This window comes from Musca vetustissima, unplaced genomic scaffold (genome assembly GCF_032173495.1).
Source record: "Musca vetustissima isolate MV318-11 ecotype Yass unplaced genomic scaffold, APGP_CSIRO_Mvet_v1 utg1079, whole genome shotgun sequence".
NCBI lineage: Eukaryota > Metazoa > Arthropoda > Insecta > Diptera > Muscidae > Musca > Musca vetustissima.
Genome location: NW_026885679.1, coordinates 74,696 through 91,494, shown reverse-complemented (window position 1 = coordinate 91,494; position 16,799 = coordinate 74,696). Strand labels below are relative to the sequence as shown.

At 35.7% G+C, this 16,799-nt stretch overlaps 1 protein-coding gene across 1 annotated transcript; it reads right to left on the bottom strand.

Moving 5' to 3' along the window:
• Positions 1 to 205: 205 nt before the first annotated feature.
• On the bottom strand, positions 206 to 16,237 carry LOC133332915 (uncharacterized). Its single transcript, XM_061541285.1, has 4 exons — positions 16,189 to 16,237; positions 799 to 1,051; positions 606 to 739; positions 206 to 543 (listed from the first exon to the last, which is right to left on the bottom strand). The coding sequence occupies exons 1-4, from the start codon at positions 16,235 to 16,237 to the stop codon at positions 206 to 208; spliced, it is 774 nt and encodes a 257-aa protein (XP_061397269.1).
• Between the last annotated feature and the right edge of the window lie 562 nt (positions 16,238 to 16,799).

The window sequence follows — 16,799 nt, the reverse complement described above, 5'->3', positions numbered from 1 at the left end:
TTTGTTGAAAAGCATGCTCAAAATTTCGCAAAGTACCAAATAATGGGAGCTCCATGTATATGGGCCCTGCGAAAAAGTCTTTGATAAAAATTGTTTTGCATCTTTGCAATTGTCTTCTTAAATTTACGCTAAGTTATTTTTATAAAATCAATAAATTTATTTTAATTCTGTTTTTATATTTAAAACAAAAAATCATTTTCTAGATTTATTGTTTGCCATACAACTTCTGTGGTGTGGGTATATCTTCCACAAAGAAATTTGCAGGATACATATGGAACAATTTCGGAATGAGATTAAACATGATCTTATCTACGGTGTCGGTAATCAATGGTCGCAGAGCCTCAAAGAAATCTCTCCAATTTTTGTTGAACGATTCATTGGTGCTGCGATTGATCTCTTCGTTATTGCCACCGAATAGATTATCAAAATAACTGGTCATTTTCTGGGCATCCAAATCCAATTTGATGTCGGTGACATTGTAGAAGGTGAAATCGCCCTTTTCAATTAGACGGGTTTTGGTACGCATTGTAACGTTCATTGCATCTGCATGAAAATGTCAACTTTTTATTATAAATCACATATATCGAAAAATAGTTGCTATTTACCAATTTCAATGACCATTTGTCCTTCTCCTTTAAGTGGCAACAGCAAAACACGACCATCCATTTTATAGTGGCCCTCAATTTTGAATTTAGGAAAAAATAGTTTGGTCAACCAGCTAAAGTCCTTCTTGCTTACTCTGTGGAGGAATGAAAATGTAATTTTAAATATAGACATTGGTAAGGCATTCGCACTCACCTACTCTCCGTTACTTGAATATTCGAAAGTCCCGATACCTCCAAGTTCGTCAAATGTGCTCTTAACGATGCGGCATCATTGTTGTCCTGTTTGAAATGAATTTCATCCAAGTGTAATGGATCCAGTTTGCCTACTTCCGCAACAACTTCGGGCACTTTTGCCGTGAACACTTCTTTTAGAAATCGTTGAATGGATTCTGTGGAACATTTGGTGAACTCGGGTTCGTAAATTTTACAACTTTTGATGTAGGATGCTGCAAAATATATTATAAATCGTTTTCATTTAAATATAAGCGAAAAAATCGTAGTTATATGACAGTAAATTAAAAGCATTCGTACAAATATTACCCAGATAGCGGACGTTATCTTCAACCAATGCTTACATTTATTTCAGTATCTTAATATCCTACTTAATTAAAAATGGTACAGGATGTTATACGGAAGTTTAATGTACCTGTATCGAAGGATATTCAGTTTTGATCGAACAGTCAGTTTTGATCGAACATTCAAACATGAAATCTCAAAATCCCGCAAATTGTGAGTACTCTATATCTAACCATTGATCGCTATTAAAAGCGGTTGGCATATTATTTTGCCAATCAGTGTCTAAGATATAATCAAGAATAACCCAATGTATGTTCTTTTTTGATGACTGTGTGAGACTTTAACCATGTTAAAAAGTAATCCAAATCAAACGAGGTTTTGGGGTGTGTTGTTTGTTTTTCCCTTGGATATTGTTGGCAGGTTCTAAATTAATCCCTCTTTCATCTCATTTGCTGACACGGACCTCCCCGCGGTGTCACCTGGGGTAGCTACTTTTATCAGCCGTTGAAATAGGGAGCTGATTGTGCGAGTTCACCCATAAGAACTGTAAAAAATGGGTTGAGGCGTCGGGTTAGTTGCCCACAGTCGGAAAACCACTCCTACTATGAAAAGGTAACGAAAAGAACACCAAACCCCCGTAATGTTGACCCCGAATCTGCACAGATCAGACGTGGGTTTTGCTTTGGCCGATGTACTCAAGAAGTACAAAACCGATATTATTACCTTACAGGATATGTGATTAAATCTGATTAAATCTGATAGTTATGCACTGTATTATAGCTACCATGAAACGAGACATAAATTTGGCTGCGGTTTATGGTTAACAGGAGAATAAAACTTTTTTTAAATTTTTCTACATTCGTCTTATTTGCATCCATGCTGTTTCCTAGAAACAGCCCAATCCGCTCAGAGGTGTTTTAAGCCATGTTCGGCATTCTTGCAAAGTCAGCAGTTAAATTCGGAAAGGACCTCTCGGAGCCCTTCAATACCGAACGAGGAATCAGACAAGATGACAGTTTGTAGTGTGACCTTTTTAACATCATGCTGATAAAGGTCATACGAGATGCAAATGTGAACAGAAATGACACTCTGTACACCAAACAGCATATCTTACTCGCCTACGCCGACGACATCGACATAATGGGTCGGACATTGCGAGCGGTAATCGTCACCTTTAAACGAATTGAGGAGGAGTCGGCCAAAGTGGGACTGGCAGTAAATGGCGAGAAGACCAAGCTGGTGGTATCAACGCGCAAGACGTCCAGTAGACTCGGACCAACTGTTGAACTTGAAAACTACAGATTTGAGGTAGTCAACGATTTTATATACCTCGGTACCGCCATAAATAAAACTAATGACATCAGTTTTGAAATTGTAAGATGCTACTATGGTCTTAATAAGCAATTCAAAAACATGGCCACCTCTCGGAAACTTTTTTTTAAAGCAAAGGGTACTTGCGCAAGTAGATGAGACAACGCTTGGAGTGTTTGAAGCAAACTCTCCAACTGATGGTTCATGCAGAAGGAGGAGGCCACAAATTCGATGGAAAGACAAATTTTCTATCACAAGCCAAATAAGTAATCCGATGAAACAAAAATTATGCGTTTATAGGATGATAAAGAATATTACTGACGCCACTCACATAATAAATCTTCAGCGACATCAAGTAAAGCAAACTATAAAACATGTCAGGGGAAAGTTTGATGGGTTGGGGTTGTTTTAATGAAGGTTAGAAGATTATCAAAATATTTTCTAACCAATTTGCTAGAATGTGAGTCGGATACTTGTCATCTCAAATATAACCTGCAATAGCCACAAACAAAGATTTAAAGCTTTTTCATCATCAGCAGCAAAGAATTCATCACGCCATTAATCAAAGACGTGATTTATATCCAGGGCATTCAACAAAAAGGGATTTCCATTTCCCATACAATTCCATTTTGTCGCATAGAGTAATTGACAGAAACTGTTTTTGAGTGACGTAGGACCGCGATTTGCTTGAAATCGGTTGGTATGAGACACCAAATTTAGTCTAAGATGAATACTAACGTACTCATGTGTCCGTAGTGTTATGTACTCATAACACCGATTTCGGTTCATGTTGTTTTCTGGTTTTACATGTTTCTTTGTTCGCTGTTTCTACAAAATACCTTATTCATATCCTTCATTCATGTTTTTATTCTTTTCAATTTTTTTTTTTCAAGTTAGTAGCACTAAACATCACTTACGTTTTTCTTTGAAATATTCAAAACTTGTCGAACCATTAATTAAGCACATTGTTAATAATAACATTAAAAACGACGAATGCATGTTTTTCAGAAAAAGGATGCGCATCTCCATTTTGTATGTTAATCCTTAATCACAATCACAAGTTTGAATTATTTTTTAATCCTTTTCGAAATTTATCAATTAGACGCATGCGCGTTTTTAGTTGCTCCGCTGCGTTCTACTTTTTGAAGTGCAATGTCAAGATGACTTTTTTCGTCAGTTGCGACTGCGAAACGAATATGCCGGCAAGGTAAGTATGTTAAGAGAGTACGGGCGCGTAAATCCAACTGTTGCGCTGTTCTACAGCGTTCAGCTATTTTATAAAATCTAAACGAACGAACAATGAAATGGCTCTTGAAATTAGAAATATGATCTATACAACGACGTCCCTATTGTAAGGGTAGAGGAGGAGGCGACGCGGCGATTGAGGCTAGGCCAGTGACTTAGTCGGTATATAGCTGCTTACATAGGTCTCGGCTGCCAATGCACAATAAAAATGTACATATTAACTAACTAGTTAAACATACTTGAAATTTATTGACTATATGACAAATCAGCTAGCTAACACACACGTACACTCACATGCAAACATTGAGACAAACTGTAAGTTCATTACAAATTCATTCAGCTTTATTTGTTTGCAATTGTAGAATTATTGTTTTCTACAATACGATATTGTCATTATAATTATGACCTAAAATAATTGGCATTATCTGTGAAAATCGGTTTTAAATAGTACAATAAAATTATTATATAATATACAAGATGAGTCGTCATAAAATTTATATACCTGGATAGTTATTATCAGCTACTTTAATAAAGATATGTATTGAAAAGTTGAAGCAGAACAAAGAAAACTATTAAAAATAAAGGTTAATATAATTATGTATAAAAGGAGCGAATATGATTCGGATGCAGGTGAATTTGCTAAAAAAAGAAGGAATTAACATTGTTTGCTTCCGTACACATACTTCCGTACCGCATACTTTTTAAAAATTGAATGCTATGAAATGCAACAGTGCTGACATTTAGTATCATAGGTTAACGCGCATTGCCTTCTCAAAAAATATTCAAAGTTATCTTCAAGGTATTCGGAGCACCCATACTCCGAATTTATCAAAAAATGCATGTGAGAGTAACTGAAACCCCGCTATATGAAATGATTTAAAAAAGAGAACACAGAGAAGGAGCTTATAAACAAGGGCACCAGTTTCCATGCATGATCAGATATGTTCTAGATTAGATTTAGTAAACTTTGTCAAAATTTGGTACCTTGATGCCCAATTTACGTAAATTCGGGAGAAATTATACATCTGAACGGATTTGAGCAAAACTAAACACAATCAGGGCATTTTAATTTTTATCATTCCGTTTGTAACTCATCGAAATATTAATCAGGGTAATATTTTGATATTTGGAGAAGTCCGTCCGTCTGTTGTAATCATGCTATCTTCAGAAATAATTAAGTTGAGAATTTTACATATAGTCTATAGTTTGTTGACAGAAGATGGGCTATATCTAATTTGGTAAATAAATCGTTTTACCAAAAATTATCAATACTGGGTGGCCCATAAATCGGTAACCCAACAATTTCAGTATTTTTTGAGACTTTGAGATGTTTTTCATCTGTAGTTTGTTATTTGATACTCTCAATTAGAATCAAATCTCAATACTGGTACATTTCTTCGTATAACCCTCATATAACGAATTCCCACTAAATTTTTAGTGATTTGGGTGAGATGGGGGCACGTTGGCTCCACCTTATATATATATATATATATATATTCTTGATCAGTAAAACTGCCTCTCTCTTTCTCTTATACGGAATATAGACCCCATATTAGGGTTTAATGTAGGTTCGCTTCAAATTAAATTTACAGAATTTTGAAATGTGGACTCTTTATGGGGTAGGTGCCAGAAGAGTAGACCATCTTCAAGTTTGATTTATGTAAGGTAAATATATTACCATGTGCAAAATTTGGATGAAATTGGAAATTCGCTGTTAACCCTTTTTGGGGGAGGTACCAGAAAGAGATTGACCGATAAGTTCCATCTTTCAACATTATACAAGCATGGTTAAAATATTAGGTTGTGCCAAGTTTAGTTCAAATCGGATTGCTTATTATTATACTCTCATTCGCATGTTATTATACCCTCAGAATCATGGCTAATGAGGGTATATACACTTTGATACGGTGAAAATTTGCCTAATCGAAATATTGGTTTTAGACACCATATTTCTTTGAACCAAATCCGTTTCAGACAATTTGGAGTCGATTTACAAATGTCCGGCCGGCTTTCTGACAAGCTGGTGCGCACGATTACTCTCGAAATGAGTAACCGATTTAATCCAAACTTTGCACATCTTAATATTTCTTCAAAACTTAATTCAAGTTCGAAGAAGTGGAATATAGTTCCACTCCTTTTGGTAACTCCCCTACAAAATGGCCAAAATTGTGCAAAAAATTAATTTAAATTTATCATGCAAACGGACTATCCGATATGAACCAAACTTTGTACAACAAATTCTAGAAGAAGTTCGAAGATGGGACCCATTGGTGAATAAATTTCACGCGGTGGGGAATCTGAAAGGTTCAGGCGGACCGACCTGGAACTTAACAGCGTTTTTACTTGTTTTAAATGCACAATAGGTATCAAATCTTGATGCCTAAAATGATTAATATCGGTCCACTTTTAGGTATAGCACCTATATACAGCGTACCAGATTGAACCTTGTATGACGTGTATAAAATATATGTTCGTCCGTTTTGATGATACACCAAACACCCAAGGTGTGTTCGATTGAGACGAAATTCGCTATAGCGTATCGTATTGAGTCTACAATGATGTACGACAAATCGGCATTAAATATGCGCAGATTGTGAATGCATGGTGCAGTTAATACCCCAAGTTGGTACGACTTTGATGAAATAAAATGAAGTGTTTAAAGTTTCGATTAAATCGGTTCGCATTTAGATATAGCTCCTATTTATATCGTACGATTTCAAGCAAATTGTGCATTAAAACATACATTTTCCGAGTACCTGCAAAAGGGTGCACCAAATAACCGACGTTTGTCCAATTTATATGACATTTTGGAGAGCGCGACATGCTGCTTTAAGGAGACATACAATTTGCATTAAGGGGGCCCGCCATTCTCTCCCTTAAATCGGCCCAAATTAATATATTGATCTCATATATACTTTTTTTACATTTCATAGAAATGTTACACCTAAGACACCCGGTGTGCCCGATTGACATGACATTTTTAAGATAATTTCTTGTATATGCCAAAGAATATCATAAAATCGGGCTCGTTAAAAATTTGTACCTTCTATAAATCTGGCTTCGGAGAATTTAAATAACATAATGCTGGCTAAAACTCAATTATTTGTTTATAGTATTTTTAGTACATCCTTCGGTTCTAATGGTAATTGAGATGCACAAATACAACAAACGAATAACATATGCAATATTAATACGGACTTCTATGTCTTAATATATATACATTGGATTTCAATATGGGCACAATTGCTTACTTTACCACATTTCAGCAATTACGAATTAAATTGAAACCCCCAATTTGTTGTATTCCAAGATTATTATTACCTTCGAGACTGTTAAATTATTAAAGCGCATATTAACCATATTATTAAACAAGATCAGCTTGCTGATTAATTATAACTTCTACATACGAGTATGATATGGGAAGTGAAAGACCTCCTAACTACATATAGTAATAATCTCGGTTGCCATAATCAGCGCTTTTTGTGAAACTAAACATTGTTGCCGGTGCTTATTGTGTTCGTCGCTTGTTTATTGTTTTTAAATTATTCATAATATTTATAGAGCGGAATGTAAAAATAATAATAACAATAATTGTTTTAATTTAATACGTCGTTGTAGTACTGTTCTTTTTTTATTACAAAGCTAAAACCAGTTTTAATGCTAATAAACACCTTTTATCGTAAAGTTTTTAAGTTTAAGGGGACCCCCCCAGTCTCGTGGTCAAAATTTTTGTTGATATAATTCGGATCTACACTGATTAAAAAACGTCTCTACAAAATTTCGATTTTCCAAAAATATTTTTTCAAAGGTCACCATTTTGTTAATTTTAGAGCGAAGTCAATAATCCTAGCTCATACGAGAGCCAGACATGTACTCTTTCTATCACCGTTGGAATATTCGGATTCCGATGTTCCAGTAAGGAGTTATCTTTTTTTTAATTTCAAAAAAACAACAACAACACAATAACAACAATTGTTTGTAAATTATTTTTCTTCTCTTTTAAATCTTCAAATATATATGTGCAAAGTTACAAACCTTAACAAGTATTGGTATTGATTTACCAGCCCATTAAAAATCTTGAAAAATTAAAATCGAGAATGGGTGGGGTTCCCTTAAATGCCATTCTATCTGGATAAATGTCATAATATTTGTGTAATGACATGTCGATAGTGCAATAATTTAAAAACGGAAATCGAAAATTGTATCTTTCTAATGATTGAACTTGAAATGGAATATAAAGTTCGCTTAATGAATATATATGTATGTATGTTCGTCTTAGTTTTTATAAGGAAAACACAGTGTCATACAACTAACACTGGACATTAACTATCTGAGGATTTTAATTAATGAGCCAGGCTTCTTCCCCGTAGAAGAAGCCTAGCTCATTCATTCTAGAGGAGGACAGAGTGCGGTAGGTGCTTTCGAGCACGCAGCTGATCCGCATCTTACACACAGCGAATTAAGTCCTCAACGATGCTATTCTCAACAAATATTAGTTTGGGGAAACTGAAATCCATTATTTGTATGTAAACTATAGCACTTTATTTAACATGCTTTGTTAAATAAAGTAGAAGTCCTGATCTCTATTTGCAAAAAACTCTAGTAGTCGATTTTTCTCTAGATACCAATTTGTTATCATTAAAGAAATTTTGGAAACCAAGAAAAATATGATAATCGCTTGGTGTCAAGTCCTGGTGGAACACGACACCTCTCTTGTTGGCCAATTCTGGCTGTTTCTGGTCAATTGCTATCTTCAAACTGTCCAGTTGTTGACAGTAGAGATCACAATTTAGCGTTTGGCCATAGGAAACAACTTAGAATAAATAATCACCTTCCAGTCCTGGCTTGGCCACCGATTGAGGTGCTTCACCGCACTTTGACCACGATCGTTTTCGCACAGGGTTATCGTATGTGATCCATTTCTCATCTCCAGACACCATCATCTCATTCCGTTTGGCCAAGGCTTCGCAGATAGAAATTCGATCCAGCCCATTGGTTTGGTCCAAGGACAAAACCTATTGAAATTGGAGAAAATCGGTTCAAATTTAGATATACCTCCCATATATAGTTTCGCCCGATTTTAGGTAAATGGTGCACCAAAGTCCTTGAAAATCTTTAGATTTGCACGAATTTTGGCAAAGCGTACTGAATTAAGTCGACAATGATGTGTGCTAAATTTCGTGAAAATCGGTTCAGATTTAGATATAGCTGCCATATATAGTTTCGTCCGATTTTAAGTAAATGGTGCACCAAAGTCCCAGAAAATCATTAGACTTGCACGAATTTTGGCATAGCGTGCTAAATTAAGTGTAGAATGACGTGTGATAAGTTTCGTGAAAATCGGTTCAGATTTAGATATAGCTCCCATATATAGTTTCGTCCGATTTTAATAAATGGTGCACCAAAGTCCCTGAAAATCATTAGATTCGCACGAATTTTGGCATAGCGTATTGAAGTAAGTGTAGAATGACCCGATTTTAGGTAAATGATGCGCCAAAGTCCCTGCAAATCTTTTGATTTGTACGAATTTTGGCATAGCGTACTAAATTAAGTCTAGAATAATGTAAATGCTGCACCAAAGACCCCTATATCTTTCGATTTTGGTATAGCGTACTGAATTACATCTAGAATGATGTGTGCAAAGTTTCGTGAAAATCGGATCATATTTACAAACACCTCCTATATATATTTTCGTCCGATTTTAAGTAAATGGTGCACTTAAGACCCCGAGCTAGGCCGATTGACACAACGTACTGAATTTAATATAAATTAATCTCTGGCAAGTTTCCTTGAATTCGGTTCATATAGATATAGATATAGCATAGCTTCCATATATAATTTCGACTTTTTCATGTTTATTTTACACCAAATAATCAATGGGTGTTTGATTGAGATTAAATTTTAAACAGTGCAGCATACCGAATTGCGTGTGTCAAGTTTACTTTAAATCGATTTACAAAATTTAGCATAGATTGCAGAATGACATGTGTTGGGATTGATGTTAGTCGGTTTAGATATAGATAAAGATCACATATTTAAGTTCGTTCAATTTCATGTCAATGTTCCTTTGAAAAGGCGATGTTCCAAAGTGGTGAAAGGTATCATATAGTCGGCCCAGTCCGATTTTACTACTTTCCTTACTGGTTTTTTCTCTTAATTGGTGTGGAACCGAAACATCGAGCTTTTTTTTGAATTCATCAGTTTTATGGTCGATTTTTAGCTCCTGGGCCATGTTACGACTGCTAACATGCCGGTCAACTTCGATTATTTCTCCGATTTTATCGACATTTTCGGCGACCGGACTAATTGATTTTTTGTCCAACCTAATCTAATAATGCAAGACCGCATCAAGTCATGAAAACTTCAATCTTGTCCGTTCTCCAACAGAATAGGGCGTAACCTCACACATTAGGATATTTTTCTTTCCCAGAGCCTTAACCTTTCCATCAGATGTGACAAAATGCCTGATCACTTGATAGGCCTGATCAATTGCCGGCCTAGCTAGAAAGCTAGAAAGCCGATCACCCACCTTCAGTCTAAAAACATTACCTCTAAGGAAATTAGCGACCATTCTACAGCCAAACGACTGAAATTTATATAATATGCAATCATGCCAGACTGAATCGGAAGTCTTGGCAATATATACCTACACAGCTATAGTTCCATATTTCCTATCGAAACCTTTTCCAACAAAGCTACCAAAAACCGTTAAGGCATGGTCTGTGGAAAGACCCGTTCTAAAACCAAATTAGCAGACCCGCAGGATTTTCCTATCATCAACAGTTTTTTAATCCTGTCTAGAATAAAAGATTCAAATAACTTCCCAAAAGGCGAGAGAAGACAAATAGGCCAGTCGCTACCTCACTACGTCACCTTCCATTTCCTATATATACCACAGGATTTGCGCGAGACCAGCGTGAAAGCGTAAAGCCAACGGACCTGGGATCGACAAAATTCAACATTCTCCCAAAGAGAGACGTTATCCACAGAGGAGCCATTTGCAGAAAATAAACTGCTAAAGGAAACAATAGGACAATGGTCTTCAATCCTCTCAATCGTCGAGCTAACTGTTGAAGAGATCGTCGCCAAAATCTCCCCCATGTCGAAGCGTTTCCTGCACTTGGTTCGACAGCGGTGTCGCAAGTGAACATGGGATTTTATGTTGATCAGACAAAATGTATAATAAAACTGCAATAACAAAATTAATATAGCACTTATCCTATGGTCGAAACTACATTTTTATACCCTACACAACAATGTTGTCAGGGTATTATAGCTTTGTGCAGCCCCAAAAGTTTGTAAGGGCGCGAAATATTGGTCCTAGACCGACCTTTAAGTATACCGATCGTCATATCTCGACTAGCTGAGTCGATCTAGACATGTGTGTCCGTCCGTCTGTCCATTATAATTTGTAAACACGATACAGGCCACAGTTATGGACCAATCTTCATGAAATTTTGCATGTAGGATGGGATCTGGCCAATGAAGACCCCTATTGTTTTTGGGAAAGATCGGTTAATATTTAGGGGATGAAATGGACCAAATACTAAATATTTGTCGGTTTTTCCGGTCGCTCCATAGGCCGCAATAATGGCCCGAACATCATAAAATTTTGCATGGGGAAGGGGATCGGGCCAGAGAATAAGCATGCCTGTTTTCATAAAGATCGGTCAATATTTAGCGGGTCAAATAGACCCTGAATTTTGTGTGAAAAATGACAAAATTTGTATTCTATAGCGTATATATTTACCCCTGAAGTACATGGACCCGAGAAGTTTATATTATATCCAAGAGGAGTGGTTGACCTTTAAATTAAAACCAATTATATTGTTGTATGTGCTCGGATGTGGGAGTTACACCTAAATATTTACAGGTATCTCCCTATTCGTATATTATTTAGTAACCCATTATCACTCTAGAGAGCGGAACTGTAGCGCTGGTCGCTTTGAAATGTTCCATGAGGTTCCAGTTATGGTCAAGGACAACGCCTATAATTTTCGGTGATGATCAGATAATAATTTTGGAATGAAGTGGACCGAAAACTTAGATTTTTGTGTTATTTTCTAGTCGATCTATAGACCCTATATGAAAGCCGAACATCACAACACAACCCACGGTGAAGAGAATCTAGACAATAGCAGTACTGAATACTCGTAATATTCGGAAAATATGTCAGTGTGAGGAAGATGTGCTGTTTACCTCTAATCGGGCAAGAGGAGTGCAAATATCACGAAATATTGCCCAGGCACGGAATACACATCCGCAGAAAATTTGAGTTCCGTGGTAGTTGTGTAGGGTATCGTATGGTCGGCCCCGTCCGACTATACTGCTCCGCTCACTGGTTTTGTTTAGAAACCATAAACTAACCTAATTAATAGTGTCGATTATAATATGACAGTTTATTTGAGAATTAAAAACAACATGTCAATATTTTAATAATACTTATCACTTTTGTGATATATCTGTAGATTAAAGCGTAATTTATTTTAAATTTGATTCGGATAAATTAATGGTAATTAAATAGCTGTTTAATGTCGTATTAGTGTCTCTTGACAGCTGCAGGGTTTCAATCGCAGGGATTAGGATTGGCTTTTAAAAAGTGGGATGGTAAAAGTTAATCGCTTTTATAATTCCCATTTATTTGCATTGTAATTATCTACTTATAATACACGATTTTGTGCAACAGCAGCAAGTTGCAATTAACATTTACTAATATTAGTTGCAATTAATATTAGTAAATAATTTAATATCTGGGTGTGAATAAATTTACAATTGAATAACATGACAAGTATCACAAATAGAAAGCGGGTTGAAGTTAGTTCGTATTCAAACTTTTGGTTGTTTGTGATTCTTATGTCCATTTTTTACCTTTACCTTTTTTGAAAATGTTCCAACTTTTCGCTGTTTACTATTTGTCATACTATTTTTTGTGTTTTGTCCAGAATTTGAAGTTAGACACTCCGTTATGGCTTGAACCTCAGACTGTAGAATCGTATTGTGATCCGTCAGGCGAGGTGAAATTCTAGTCTATGGTTCTTCGATAAAAATCAGACAGTCCCGTCCTTTCTGGTAGCCTAGTGCCATCTGCGTAGAAACAGTCAGAGGTCTGATGTTTCGTAAGCCCATTAGTCTCTGTCTGGGGTCAAAGTTTCAAATGATGTGAATACTCATGATTCAGGCATTCCGTATATCAATTGAATGATATACAATATAGTCACCAAAGCCTTATTTGCATTGTGCCACATATACCTAGGCAACATGTTCTCTGGACTTTCTGTAAAGCATTAACATAACATTTTTTTGTCCATTGCAGTCCACCAGACTACCAACGCGTATGTTGAACTAAGCCTATAAACCCTACGGCAATAAGACCAGCATCTGCCGGTCTTGTCAATGTGGTCTATCTATCTAAGTTTTCTCTCATACTGTCGTATTTTTATTTTTGTTATGAAAATACATATTTTCGACTTGCCCCGATTTACATTAACACCTTAGAAATATTATAACATCGCACGGTGGGAAAAAATACCGAGCGCAGAAAATAAAAAAATGAACTTGAAGGAAACTTTAAAACATTAATGCAGTTTTAAAGTAGAGTGTTGAGTGTACTTAAGTGCGTATACAATAATCTTAATTAATAAGTTAGAACGGAATAACGATACATTTAAAATAGATACTTTTTCCAATGTTAAAAATTGTATATTTTTGCTATAAAATTGCGAGGGTCGTGTGCATTCTGTGAATATCACAGCATAGCAGATAAGAAAAAAACAAGTTCAAAATGTCCGTTCTAAGGTTCCAGAAGTTCCGACTGGTTTTGAAAAAGTGGAAAATTAATAGCTCCGATCGGCCACTTTTCGAAGAAAAGAAGGCACGTATCATTAATGATTTGATGCAAGAAATGCACATTATTGTTCACACATCTAGGTCAGTATCCGGAACAACAAACGATGGCAATACTGCTAGGCGTTTTTTAGCCAACCTGGCTTGGCATCGTCGATAACTGGTGTTGATGAAAAATTAATGAAACATTTTAGTATCATCCTTTCAACCATGGCTTGTGGATATGCTATTAACGCAGAGTCATTTAGGAAACATTTATTCTTTTCGTGGAATTATATCCTTTGTTCTATATGCCTTCAAGCATACACAAAATATTAGTGCATGGAGCTGATATAATTAAATGTGCAGCTTTGCCCATAGGAATGTTGTCTGAAGAAGCCATCGAATCCAGAAATAAGGACTTTCGGAACTACAGGGAAAAATATATATTCTTCTTGAGTCGTGGGGAAACAATGAGGGATCTTTTCAATAAGTTGCTATTTTCTTCTGATCCAAATATATCAAGGTTGTCTCGTAGTACATCTCTTAACCATCGATATAGTGAGCCACTATCTGAAGAAGTCCTAGAGGATCCAATGCTACCAACTAATTCAGATCAAAAATCGGATTCTGAATGTGATTAGTATTTAATAAACAATGCCTAAATTTTATAAAATATATATAATGTTTTAGATATATAATATTAACAATAATAAAGATACATATAACAACATTTGTGATTGCCCTTAACCCACTTTTTACCCTCCAAATGTTTCGGAATTTTTAAAAGAAGCTCCCATTTAAGGAGTACTATTAGTTATAACGAAAAATGTTTCTTATTAAAAAATAGTAATTTTCACATAAAAATTTAAGTTTTTTCTAAAAAAATCGGCGCTTAGTGGGTTAATAAAAAAAATTGCCAAATTCGTTCATAAAATAATTAAAATTGTCCCTCTAAATCTATTCTTATCCAAAATATCGATAAACATACAGTAAAACATCTATTTTTTATACAGTAAAACATCTATTTTATTTTCTGCCAGCTAGATCTGCATTTTTCCCCACTTTGCATCGTTTGCATATGTATGGTAGAGACTATTAAAGTTGGTAACCCAAAGAAGTGGTGAATAAATCCCTTACGGCAGTGTCGCTTGCCCTTCTCTGTCGTTGGTAGCTATGTCTTGTTAACTACAGTTTATCTATCTATTCGATATCGACCATAAAACTGTTTTAAACCATTTACACAAAGCTGGATTCAAAAAGAAGCTCGATGTTTGGATGCCACACTAATTAACAGAAAAAAAATAGGATGGATCGAATTTCTATCTGCGAAGCCTTGGCCAAACGGAATGAGATAGATCAATTTTTTAAACGGATGGTGACTGGAGATGAGAAATGGATCACATTTGATAACCCTGTGCGAAAATGATCGTGGTCAAATAGCGACGGAGCACCTCAAAGGGTGGCTAAACCAGGACTAACGGCCAGGAAGGTTCTGCTATGCATTTGGTGGGACTGGAAGGGGATAATTTATTATGAGTTGGTTCCATATGGGCAAACGCTAAATTCTGATCTCTACTGCCAACAAGTGGACCATTTGAATATAGCAATTGACTGTTGGCCAGAATTGACCAACAGGAGAGGTGTCGTGTTCCACCAGGACAACGCTAGGCCACACACGTCTACAGTGATTCGACAGAAATTTCGGGAGCTTGGTTGGGAAGTTTTAATGCATCCTCCATACAACACCAAGCGATTATCATATTTTTCTTTTATTGCAGGAAGGATTGTGAAAATCGACTGCTAGAGTTTTTTTGCAGAGAGCAGGACTTCTATGAGAAAGACAATATGAAGTTACCTTTAAAATGACAACAAAACGGTGCATAATTAAATAGAGCCCTATAATTCATATAAAAATAATGGATTTATTTTTCCCCAAACTAATATTTTAGTGATTTTCGTGTCATGCTATTGTTCGAACAATCATTATGTATCACAATATTATCACATGCCTTCTTACCAATACTAGCCCACATGCAACACTTGAAGATTCTACCTTTCGTCTGGGCTGAGTTAGTCACTAAATTATTATATTTAGATGGCATTCTATTTTGCAGTACGATTAAATTTGTTTCTTTTATCTGACGTAGTGTTTCATTTCGTCCTTCCTATCTGACTTTACGTCTTTCTATACATATCAAAAATCAAATAATATATTTCATGTATTTAACACTAGAACGCCGAAGGCGGTCATTTTGACCGCTTTCCAATTTCAAGTACAAAAGCAACTGTGCATTTAATGACACTTTTTTTTAAATGTGGTGACTTTTTGTACCTCATAGAATTACGTTTATTATAAAAAATTCACCAAAATTTAAAAAAAAGTGTCATTAAATGCACAGTTGCTTTTGTACTTGAAATTGGAAAGCGGTCAAAATGACCGCCTTCGGCGTTCTAGTGTTAACAAGGTTGCATCAAGCCTTGCTGCCACATAATGGAGTAATATATATGATCAGCATTAGACTAAATCGACTTAATAAATTACAATTTCAGTTTTTATGTCATTGAATTGAAAAATAATCTATGAATAATTTTTATGCCAAACATGCGTTGCATTCGGTGTTGTTTGCGGACTAAAGAAAACTAGTTAAGTTGATAGTTGAGTTGTTGCATTCAGCTACCTACTTACTCGTTCGTAGTGCATGATACCAAGCTGAAGCAGCAATTTTCACGGTCATTGTAATGATGGGTTTTTTACTGGTGCTGCAGTGGAAGTCACGCTTGTTCTTTCTAAAACCAGTGTTTTATTTCTATTGCTGGCGACCTTTCTGCTGCTGTTGGTTGCTGTTGCTACGACGATCATTGAACAGTTTAGCGAACTTGGCGAGCAAACAAACACTTCTTTTCAAGGTCAATCGATACGCCCTTCAGCTGCTAAACAACATTTTTATTGACGATGAATTATTTAATAAAGATATTAATTTTTTATTTAACATTTACAGTCACATTTGAATTGATTATTAAATGTAATTACTTTATTTTAACAAAATAAAATAAAGAAAATATAAGCAGATTTGCTTGTCAAGAAAATGCATTGCAGCTCACAAATCACCAAAGTAATAACTCGCCGGAATATAGGCAAATATTTTTCTAAAACGATCCTCCAAAACCTTCTGCACGGTCGCAGTGAAGGATGGCCGAAAAGCGGTAAACAATTCCTTCCAGTTATCATTGAAAACGGCATTCGCCGAATCTTCTAGATCTTTTTGTCCATTGAAGAGATTTTCCCAATGACTTTGA